General features: G+C 49.2%; 1 protein-coding gene across 1 annotated transcript; it reads left to right on the top strand.

Moving 5' to 3' along the window:
- Positions 1–870: 870 nt before the first annotated feature.
- LOC140900215 (chymotrypsin-like elastase family member 2A) lies at positions 871–11,004 on the top strand. The gene is made up of 8 exons (XM_073317072.1): positions 871–913; positions 1,207–1,295; positions 3,136–3,233; positions 4,565–4,693; positions 7,664–7,800; positions 8,528–8,673; positions 9,111–9,263; positions 10,909–11,004. The coding sequence occupies exons 1-8, from the start codon at positions 871–873 to the stop codon at positions 11,002–11,004; spliced, it is 891 nt and encodes a 296-aa protein (XP_073173173.1).
- Positions 11,005–11,715: the final 711 nt, after the last annotated feature.

Here is an 11,715-nt window from a genome sequence, read left to right as displayed (position 1 = left end):
CTGGGAAATGTTTGGAAAACCCAAAGATGGATTTTGGAAGGAAAAGTTTGGTGGGACCCATACGCAGCAGCCTGGTGAGTTTCCAGCAGGACGGGCTTTACTAGGGCTGTGAAAAAGTTCTTACATACAGTTTCTAGCTTCCCAATTACTTTGGAGCTGAAAGAGAAGGTGGCAGTGGGGGAGGGGAATTGTTTTTGGGTCTTCATATTTTTGTGGCTGGGGAGCTCTAATTATTGCTCCCAAGTGCCCAATGTTCTCCCCATCTCACCACCTGAAAAAAGGCAACTTCGATAAGGGTCTAATAATATGCCAAAGCCAGTCCCTTCAATGCAGGCCCTTCCCACGCCTTTGCCCCTTTGGCCACACGGCCAAAGTCCTTCCTCACCCTTGCCTCCCCCACATAACCTAACCCTCAAACCCAGGCCCTGGCGGCTTTACCCTAAAGTCCCATCCTTCCACTGTAACATCAGAGGCTCCTGGAGGACTTTGTGGACTAGGAGTTCCCCATGAATTACTGGGGCAGAGATTTACACACACACACACACACACACACCCAAATTCAGGTAATTTTCTCTTCCATCCACATTTTTGTGACCAGGACTCAAGATAGCGGGAGAGCAAACAGCTGCAACAAACAAAATCCAGCTCATGCAGCACTCCCCAGACAAGGCAGAGCTGAAGCCAGCATCTCAAGGTCCATCTTTTTTTAGCACTTGCACACACAGGAAAATGTCCCATGGGTGTGAAAACTTCCCACTGGTGACTGAGCCACACGCCCCCTGCTCCAGGCTGTATCTCCAAGAGATAAGCCGCACAGCCATATAAGGGGGCTCAGAAGAGGCTCTGCTCCTGACACAGCTACAGGGCACCATGATCCAGATCCTGTTTGCCACCCTGACGCTGGCCGCTGGGGGTATGTATACCGCCTAATCGTAGGTTTTCATCTGTTTTACAAACCGCAGACTTCGAGCTTGAGCCTGTGGTCCTGACACTGACCAGGAGACTGGAGGTGCTCAGATATCAGAGTAATGGGTGCAGTGTAAGGGTCAGAATAGACTATGGCTTAGAAACGTCTGTACTGATAGAAAGGGCGCCAGATCGGTCCCCTAAGTTCAAACATGTGTTACACAAAGATCAGGTCGGTTTTGGTTGGTGGCTTGGTTGGTTCTGATTTCTAAAGCGGACCTCATCTTGTGTCTCTTGCAGCCCTCAGTTGTGGGAATCCCGCCTACCCACCTCTCTTGAACAGAGTGGTTGGAGGAGACGATGCAAGACCATTCAGCTGGCCCTGGCAGGTTAGTGATTCCCGGGTTTCCTTAGCCCACTCCAGGATACCTTGAGCCACGTTGCCTTCCCATTACGCTGGGCCTTGCTTTGCTCAGCCTGCACGCGCGTTGATGGCATTTCCCTGTCTGATATGCGATAACTTTTGAACACGGTATCCGATCAATTCCAAACTTCCAGGGAACGTTCTAGGCATCAGTGGTCAGAGCCCTACTGAGTTTAGTGAAAATTGGAAAACGAGAAGGCAGAAAAGTGGAGGATACCTGGAGCCCCCGGCATCTGGTTAGCAGACCCAGCAGTTACAGCTGGTTCTATAATAATAGACATAGATCAGGGAAGTGGTTGATGGCAGCCATTGACCCCTTCCAGTGTAACAACACACCACAGATCTCAGCCCTGCCCAGCATCCCAATGGAGCAGAAGGTTTTGATCCCCTGAAGGACTTTGCTCCCACATGGAAAGAAAAGAAATAATTTAAGAAATTATACAAGCGGGATTATTTACATATGTCCCTGACGTGAGGGGGACGGGAGGGCAGCACACAAGGAGCTTAGGGGGTAGAATGGGGAATGCAACTTAAGGACCCCTGGTGGGTGTGTGAGCTGAGCCTACAGAAGCAACAAAGTGAGAGACCGTGTAGGTGTATCCTGGCTGTATTCTAAATGGGACACACTACAAGGCCAACTGGCCTTGTGCTTAAGGTGCAAGAAGAGGTGTGAGAACTGAGTTCTATCCCCAGCTCTGCCACAGACTCACTGCCTGCCCTAAAGCAAGTCACTTAGCACCCAATCCAGCTCCCATTGAAATCAGTGAGGAGGAGGAACGCTCCCTGGCTTCAGTGGGTGTGGGAACGGGCTCTCTTTGCGCCCAGAGCCATGTGATGAGCCCTTTGATAAGCTTGTCAATAAATAGCAAACAAGGAGCATGCTGGGAAATGATCCTGACATGCTATTTTGGGACACGGCACCTCCATTTCTGATCCTCATCCCAAGGGCGCGTGTCGGGATTCATTTGCTAATGCTGGAGCTCCTCGTACGGAGTGTGCTAAAGACTAGTTACCAATTAATGACTACTATTAATCACAACATCCCAGATGGTTGTGCAGCGTTACTGTGCTCTTTTCAAGAACTAACTGGGGAGCGAAGCGATTCCCGTCTGCAGCTGACAGGTCAGCTAAGTGTCAAAGCCTGCTCGGATCCATCAGGATGAAAGCTCTGGAGGAATAAGAGATCGATGTCATTATATTTTGCTAGGTCTGCAGAGCCATGCTCGGCAAGTAACCGGTGTCTCAAAATAGGGACTATTTAACTCCTAGAATACATTTTAAAAATTGCACTTATTTAGCTCTTCACCTGTCGAAAGGTTAATAAATAACACCCCTGTACCGTTGATACAATCCCCATGGCATATTTGGGCAACTGTGGCAGAGAAGCTGAGCAACCTACCTATGGTCACACAATGAGTCAAAGGTAGAACCGAACCGACAATGCGGGATCACAATCCCAGATCCCTATTTCCCTAGATTCCATTTCCATGATCAGGCCACAGGCCCACTAAACCCAGTGAAATATTTAAAAAACAAAAGCCCCAAACCACTTACAGGGACCTATTTCTGCATAGAGTGACAAAGAGGTCTTTCATGAATCCATTTCTTCTGTAGCAAATACAACCCTCTGTTTGGCCCGTGCTTAGTAAATAGCTTTGGGAAAGCAACAGTGAATGAAACTTTGGAAAAAAGCCTTTTCACAAGCGTGTGATCTAGACACGGAGCACTTGGGTGCTCAGCTTTTCACCTTCCCAACAGAAGGAGAGGTCGATCAGTGATTAGGATTCTTACCGTATCGTTCCTAGGTCTCCGTGACATTCAGTGCCAATGGTGGCTGGTATCACACCTGTGGGGGAACCCTCATTGCACCCAACTGGGTCCTGACAGCTGCTCACTGCATCAGGTACGTTAGCTGCCAAAGCCTGGACAATCATTTCTTTTAAGTCAACGTGCAGAAAGCTGTAAATGCTCTGCGAGAAAGAGAAAGCCAATGCATATTAATAACAAAAGGGACAGGTGCCAGTGCAGGAGCCACCTCCCCAGTAGTTAAGTGATTCCTTCAGCCTCCACTATCTCCGAAACTTTCAGACACATTCACCTGAGCTGCTGACCACTTGTGGCTATTGAAGAGTCCACAGCAGTTTCTGTAAGAGTCCAAGTGAATTAACCCCAGTGTCCTAGTCAGATTCCAGCTGTTGCAACTGAATTCAATTCAACGCCTCTAAATTGCTCTGTGGCACAGCTGTGCGTTTCTTAACAGCTGCCTTGCTCGACCTAACAGTGTCTCCCCCACCAAAAAGGTAACAACATCTAGATCGTGTCTCTGGCAGTGGCCCCTACCTGATGAGTCACTGGAAGGGGAAAACTTCCTTCCTCGTCCCCTGCCTGTGCCATTCCCTGCACTGTTGACTTTATTTTTGCATGTATAACAATACATATTAGGTATTAAATTGTCCAGCCCCTTTTAAAATCAGCCGTGTTCTCTTTACAAGCACATGTAGCAGTGAGTTCCATAGGTTAACTAGCGCACCCACTTCCATGAGGAAATCGTCCCTTTGGATTTAAAGTCACCTGCCATCAATTTCAGTGAGAGCTTCTTGTTCTCAGATTATGGGATGCTGTAAAAATGAGGGGCGTGATCAGCTTTGACTTCATCACCTTAAATGCCTCGGTCAAGGCCAGCTGCCTACCCAGCCCCGCAGTACAGGCCTGTTTCCCGTACACACATGCACTGCGGCTGGTTACTACCACTCCAGTCACGGAAAGCATCGTCAGAGCAGATATGAGCCCAGATATGGGCGGGCTGTGTGTGAGGTCAGATGGCCAGGGTGCACAATACTCTTCCACACACCTCTCTACCAGTGGAGATGCTTTCGTAATAGACATTATCACACTACCAGAGAGGCCTTTGGAATTGCTCAGATGTGCCAGGAAATGGCAGCCTCAAGCTCGAAGATCAGCTGGGGCCCACGTTTAGCGGGAATCTTGGCAGGAGGCAGAGGAGCATGTGGAGATGCAGCCTCTAGTGACTATAGGTTCCAGCATGCAATGCTCCGTCCTAAACCAACGGCTGTTAATGTAGATCAATGCATGCTGGCCCCTGCAGTTCTCCGAGGGTTCCCACTGGAGACCCTTAGGCTGCATTTGGCCGCCCTTCCCAAAGAGGTGTGTGACTGCACAGCAAGCCAGAAGTTACACAGCTAAGCACGTCTCCCTGTTCCTTTTCCTCCCCAGCTCTTCTCGGACCTATCTAGTGTTTCTTGGCAAATTTGACCTAAATGTTGCTGAAGAAGGATCGACTGCCATCAGTCCACAAAAAATCATTGTCCATAAAGGCTGGAACGAAGACAATGTCGCAGACGGGTAAGTTGATAGAAGCTGTTGGTACAAAGTATGAGAGATAGGGCCCCAAACCAAACACCCCTGCACAGTGGGCAGCTCCAAATCTGGAGCCAGTTATTACAGCATAGGCCAGAGGTCCCCTAACTGTGGGTGAAGGACCATTCTGGGGGGGGGGGCGCAGCTGGGGCCTGGGCCAGCCCCCGCCCCATGAGGGGTGGGGAGGGACCGCCACCCAGCTCCTCTCCTGGCCCCAGCCCCAACTGTTGGCCCCGTGCCCAGGGCCCCACTCCCAGCCCCACACCTGGGGCCCCGGCAGTCATCCTAGGCCCCCAGCTGAGGCTCCGCTCCCGGCCCCAGCCCCGCTCAGGCCTCCAACTTTGGCCCCCTTACCCCATCCGCATCCCCCCCACCCAGAGCTGTGGCCCTGTTTCCAGCCTGGGGGAGAGGGGGGTGCAGACTGGCATAAGGGGGGGGGATGCGAGGTAAAAAGTTTGGGGGAACACCAGCATAGGCTCATACTGATTATTCCAAAATACCAGGAGACTGGATGTGGGGAGCGGTGAACCCTTTCCCCAGTTCAAACCCTTGTCCCATTATGGAGGATGGAGGTCTGGCTCAGCGATCAGATGCCCATGACCCGCAGAGAGACAGATGCCAGTGCAGGAGCCACCTCCCTAACAATTAAGTGATTAAGTGATAGTTAAGTGATTCCTTCAGCCTCCACTATCTCCGAAACTTTCAGACACATTCACCTGAGCTGCTGACCACTTGTGGCTATTGAAGAGTCCACAGCAGTTTCTGTAAGAGTCCAAGTGAATTAACCCCAGTGTCCTAGTCAGATTCCAGCTGTTGCAACTGAATTCAATTCAACGCCTCTAAACTGCTCCGTGGCACAGCTGTGCATTGCTTAACAGCTGCCTTGCTCGACCCAACAGTGTCTCCTGCATCTTAGAAGTGGGTGAGGGGAGCTCTCACCAGACAGGTGTGTGGAGAGGTTCAATTAATGTATGTAAAGTATTATTAGTAACTTGGATTGAGGCCACGTTGCTGAAGGACTCCTTGGTTCTGCTGAAGTCCTAGTGCATTAGCTCCGTGAATCAGCTCCATTTCCAACTTTCTACGCGTTTCATCCCCAAGTATGTGGCCAAGCCCAGCTCCCCAAGGCAGTAGTACAAGAACTAGGACGTCAGAATGGCCATACTGCCTCAGACCAATGGTCCATCTAGTCTAATATCTTGTCTTCTGATAGTGGCCAATGCCAGATGCCTCAGGGGGAATGAACACAACAGGGCAATCATCGAGTGACAGTCAGAGGCTTAGGGACACCCAGAGCACAGGGCTGCATCCCTGACCATCTTAGTTAATAGCCATCGACGGACCTGTCCTCCAGGAACTTATCTAGTTGTTTTTTGAACCCCATTATAGTTTTGACCTTCACAACATCCCCTGACTGTGTTGTATGAAGAAGTATTTCCTTATGTTTGTTTTAAACTTGCTGCCTATTAATGAGCCCTGGTTCTTGTGTTACATGAAGGAGTAAATAACACATTCTCCACACCAGTCATGATTTCACAGACCTCAGTCATATCCCCTCTTTGTCGCTTCTTTTCCAAGCTGAAAGGTCCCAGCCTTCTTAATCTCTCCTCATACAGAAGCTGTTCCATACCCCTAATGATTGTTATTGACCTTCTGTGCCTTTTCCAATTCTACTATATCTGTTTTGAGATGGGGTGACCAGAACTGCACGCAGTATTCACATGTGTGCATACCAGGGATGAATAGAATGGCATTGTGCTCTTACGATAACTGCCGAGGGTCAAGCCGCCTCCCTTAGAGGTCTGAATACCAAGCAGTTAAGAAACTTACTACATTATGTTATCTACCAAATGTAGGGCTGAACACCATTAAACAGAGCCAGACTATGTCCAACTGCAGCCGACACTTATAGATTCCACTGGTTTATTACACCTCAGTCTAGCAGTTACAGGGCACAATATCATGATGTTTATTGAGGCTCGGGAAGGCTTGAAAAGTTACTTAGATGCTGCCCCGTTTGGAGAGGAAAGGCACAGCACACTGCCCTGCTGTGAGGGTGATGGGAAGGGAAGGGATTTGGCAAACCCCTAGTGTTAAAAAGAAATACAAATAACTATCCTGGAATCATTGGTGCTCACGCACAACAGACGAGCCCTTGTATGTTTGGATGCTGACTTGGGAATGAACTGAAACATAAAGACCTCACAGGCCTCACTTACCTCACACAACTCCTGGTGCCCCAACAGGGCCGGGGGGCATTAAGGCATGAGTTTGAAATGGACTACAGGCCGCACTGACTGGAGGAGGAGCGTGTATGCATCTTGAACCCAAAGGTCTCACTCCCCCGGCCCCGACAGAACACCTGCCCCAGCCTGACGAGGAAGCCTCTGGCTGAAAGGCCAGTTTCTGGGAGTCTCTGAGTAGAAGGATGAGTCGGTAACAGCATGGGCACCTCCTTAGGGAGATGCCCACCCACCACAGGGAGCTGAACAGAAACGAATGCTTTAAATCAGGGAACCTTGATAAACCGGAGGCTCTCGGAGGCTCTCCATGTATTCTCCAGAAGCTCTCATAGTCACAGGCTGAGGTTACGCCAAAGCTTGACAGAGACAGGTCAAGCCTCTCAAACTGAGCCCTATGTGGGCAGAGGAGCTGCAGATGCTGGTGCCTGGATTTCCACACGGCTTTTGGGCCATGGGGAAGGAAAATCAAGGTGCTCCACTAGGGCCTATGGGCACCGAGGCATGTGTTAGTGTCTGTTATGGGCAACACCAAGGGGTGGGACCCCCTCTGCCATGCCCTGAGGACGTTCCTTCCCTCCTCCTCCCGCTAAAGGCAGGGCCCCTCTTTCGAATAGGCGGAGCACTCTATAAATGCTACGTATTCATGGGTCTGTGTTTTCTTCCACTCTCCCTCTGTGCACGCTCCCTCCTCAACCCCGGCTTCTGAACACAGCAACGACATCGCTTTGATCAAACTCTCCCAGAGCGTTGCTCTGAGCAATCAAATCCAGCCGGCCTGCCTCCCTCCGGCAAACAGTCTCCTGGCCTCTGGCGTCATCTGCTACGTAACTGGATGGGGAAGGCTGTACAGTAAGTGTTAATACAGTTCTCAGTGGTAACATCTCCTTTGGGATTGACTGGAATAAGGTTCTTTTTTCTGGTCCCCCTCAGCCCTCAATTCAAAGAGAGAGCTGACCAGGGTCTGGCGCCACTCCTGCACTAGAGATGTTTCTGCATTTTCCTTGCAGAATGTTTAGCTTTTGTCAGGACCCCAGCTGAGGCCTCGAGGTGCAATTGTAACCCAAGTGAGAGTGGTTTGAAGGCTGCTGGGGCTGCTAGTGCTCATGGAAGAGTTGAAAAGCCACTTTAAAGAAGTGAATGTTAGAGTGGGACAGCCAGCCTGGCACAGGGAAGCCCCTGTGCAGAGAACGGGTACAATGCAGGCAACAGCCTCGTGCTTCAATCCTGACCAGGATGCATCACCTAGAGAGGTGAGAGCACAGAGCAGGGATCCTGGCCTATTCATTCCTTGGCCTGTTCGCTGACGCTACCGCCAGTAAGGTGTTGATATGTGAATGTTAAAGTGCTCGGCCACCAGCTGATTTCCCATGTGATATAGGCAGAGAGCCATTGTTAAAATGGACGAGGATTATCCATCTAGTTCAGACACTTTTCTGAAGGAGGGATGCGCTAAGGACTGGATTCTGCAACCCCTCTGTGCTTGGAATCCCTGTTGACTCTTGTACCTGGATGTGTCATTTGCTGTTTCTTGACTGCCAGGAGCTAATGCTACTCCCTTGTTTCTGTTCCCTTCCAGCAAACGGTGCTTTCCCAAATAAACTGCAGCAAGGGCCATTGGCTGTGGTGGATTACGCCACCTGTTCCCTGCCTAGCTGGTGGGGTAGCACAGTGAAACACACCATGGTCTGTGCAGGCGGCGACGGAGTGATCTCCAGCTGCAACGTGAGTCCGGAGAACTTGGCATTTATGGGCATGGCTTTAGAGAGTTCTCCATTATAGGAAGGGACTCTGAAGATGAGGCAGGGTACTAGGACCTACCCATTCTAGATGGGCGTTGAAACCCCTTCGTAGAGGTTGATAGCAATTAACGTGTTGAAGGACTATTTAATAAACACATTTCTATACCCCCACCTACAAGAGGGACCCACCACAAACCCCTGAATCCAAACACCACCTGCATGTTGGACCTGAACATGGCAGCTGGGAGCCATCTCATAAGACAAAACCTATATTCATTTCATTCACACTCCTGCCTTTCTCCCATGTCCCATCTCCAATTATATGAGACCCCTGTCAATGACTTCTCTTCTCATGCACCATAGAAAGACGTGGATTTTTCCAATCTGGAGTTCAATGACTGTGCCTCTCCTTCCTTGCAGGGGGACTCTGGTGGCCCACTGAACTGCAGAGGTGCTGACGGCAAGTGGGAAGTTCATGGCATAGTCAGCTTTGGCTCCGCACTAGGCTGTAATTATTACCGCAAACCCTCCGTCTTCACTCGGGTCTCGGCTTTCAACAACTGGATTGCTACGGTAAGGGTCTAGTGTCTGCTGCTGAGCAAGAACAAACTCTGCTGTGAACTTCTAAATGGTCATTCGGGGTAAAACAAAACAAAATACCCGCAAAACAGTTCAAGACCGAGGGTTTGTCCATTTGGGTACATAGGCCAGCAGTAGCTTCCAATGTGGACACCCCGTAATAGCTAGTGCACTTTAAATTCACCCCCTAACTTATTCCATTGTAACGTCACCACGTAGACAATCCCTTAACACAACAAGAGAGACTGTTGTCTTGTTTCTAGAGAATTAGTTCCTGCAGCAAAGGTGAGGTGTCTTCCGGTTGAATGCAACTATCCAAATGATCTTCATTTCTAACCAAAGTTCAGACATTTTGGAATAAATCTGGCACAATTTTATATTAAGGCTATATTTGTAGAATTTTAATAAATGTTAATTGATGTCCACCAACTTAATTATCTATCATCTATTATTATGATAATCAGTAACACTTACTGCTCCTGGCTATAATGTTCTTATCAAATATTTATTAACTATAAATGAACCCTTAATGTAAAGGATGACACAGAAGCCAAATCACCTGTCTTAAATCCTTAGGAAGAGAGAGGGTTGTAGGACTGGTTTATGTATTTAAAGGGACAATTTGGAGAGTCTGGATGTCCCTGTTCACAGATTTCCTTTGTTTTCTGGTCTGATTTCCCCCTCACAAATTGTGTTTTACACTTTCTGCAGGTTATGGCAAACAACTAACCTGAAGAGCCATGGACAACTAACCCTGTGCTGGGGGAGGGGAAGCAATTTTGCTACTTGAAATAAAGTTGTAATCATGAAATTCCTATCTGAGGTGCTGAAGGAATCTGTGTATAATAAATAACCAACGTTTGTTTGCAACGGACATGTAAAGCCTGTGCCTCGGGGAAAGGGAGGGTTTAGGATGAAGCATATGACACGGTGCTAGGGCGTTATGCAATGGAGTATTTTCTTCCATTAGATAAACCCCATCGTGACCGAAAGTGGAAGAAGAAGCAAGACACAAGAATGGGGGAACAGGACGGGGGGCGGGCGCTCACCCAGAGCCATCTCCTTCCACAGTGGTTGACATGAGAAATGTGTGTTGTCACCCTGGTGTCCCCACACTCCCTTCTAATGCCACATTCCCATACTAGTTTCCAGCTGCCAACTCTCCCTTTGCCTTTCACCTGAGCACGGGGGAATGATAAGAACTATAAATCCCAAGAACCTGGCAATGCTCTCAAAATACGCAACGCAGAGCTCCTGGCCGTTCCCCTATTCAGTGGTTTGATGCTGTTATTCGTTGGGTTATGTCTGGCTATTGGAAATGATCCTGGAGCGGCTGCTGGCTGAAGAACATGCTGTAGAGCAGGGAACCACCTGAAAGCCACTTTGAAATATCAGGGAGGCTTTTAAAGACGAAGGATAATTTCTGATGATACATTTTTACCCTTTTAAGGGGAATGGAGCCCATGGTGCTTCTCTCTCCCCAGCAGCCCATAAATCTCATACCAACTGGAGTTTCATGCACACCTGCAGAGGGGAAAACACAAGCCAGTGTTCATTTTTCTACCACTATAAAATTTAACCCACTTGGAAAGAATTAGGGAAAGGCCATAAATTTACCCCGTCTGCCTTGAGCTTTCAGAGCCGGGAACTACTGAACAGAAACAGCCTGGAAGGACTGAGGGCCACCTACATTCCCATTGCCTTTAGTCAAATGATCCTAACAAAGGAGCTCTGATGCTCCAAAAAGGAGCAAAACCGAAGACAGACAATTGGTCAATTCAGTCCTGCACATGTGAGCAAGGATCAGGATGAGCCATAGCCTGGGGAACGTTCCGACTCAAAGCCAACTGGCTACGGGAAGCTGCAAGGGGGCAAAGGAAGGGGGCAAAGGACAATAAGCGCTTACAGTAGCAGTAACTTACTTGGATTTCGAGAGACCACGTTTTAGCACAGCAAAGGGAATGTACGGTAGCAAACCGCAGCGCTCCAGATTCTCCCCTCTCGTGCAGAGTCCCTCACCAACCTTAGCCCTGCCATATCACTTGTCCAGAAGGCGTGTGTTGCTTAGCTGCAGCTCCCTGTGACACATGACAGGGCCCCCCAGCTCCATTTCCCACAGATAAGTCTTCTGCTTCCCTCTCCCCGGAGGAGCATTAACAGTGCAGGTGCCAGGCATACCTTGTTTCTAAAGTAAAGCCAATCAGACTCGTACATAAGACCAGCACCCAAGTGAGTCAGCTGCAGGGGGAAAGGGAGGGTTTAGGATGGAAGCATATGACACGGTGGCAGGGCGTTATACAATGGAGCATTTTCTTCCATTAGATAAAACCCAACATGAATGGAAGTGGAATATGAAGCACGACACAAGAATGGTGGTTGGGACTCACCCAGAGCCATCTCCTTCCACAGTGGTTGACATGAGGAATGTGTGTTGTCACCCTGGTGA

Source organism: Lepidochelys kempii, chromosome 18 (genome assembly GCF_965140265.1).
Source record: "Lepidochelys kempii isolate rLepKem1 chromosome 18, rLepKem1.hap2, whole genome shotgun sequence".
NCBI classification, from domain to species: domain Eukaryota; kingdom Metazoa; phylum Chordata; order Testudines; family Cheloniidae; genus Lepidochelys; species Lepidochelys kempii.
The sequence above is the reverse complement of the archived record's forward strand: the minus strand, read 5'-3'. Positions and strand labels throughout refer to the sequence as shown.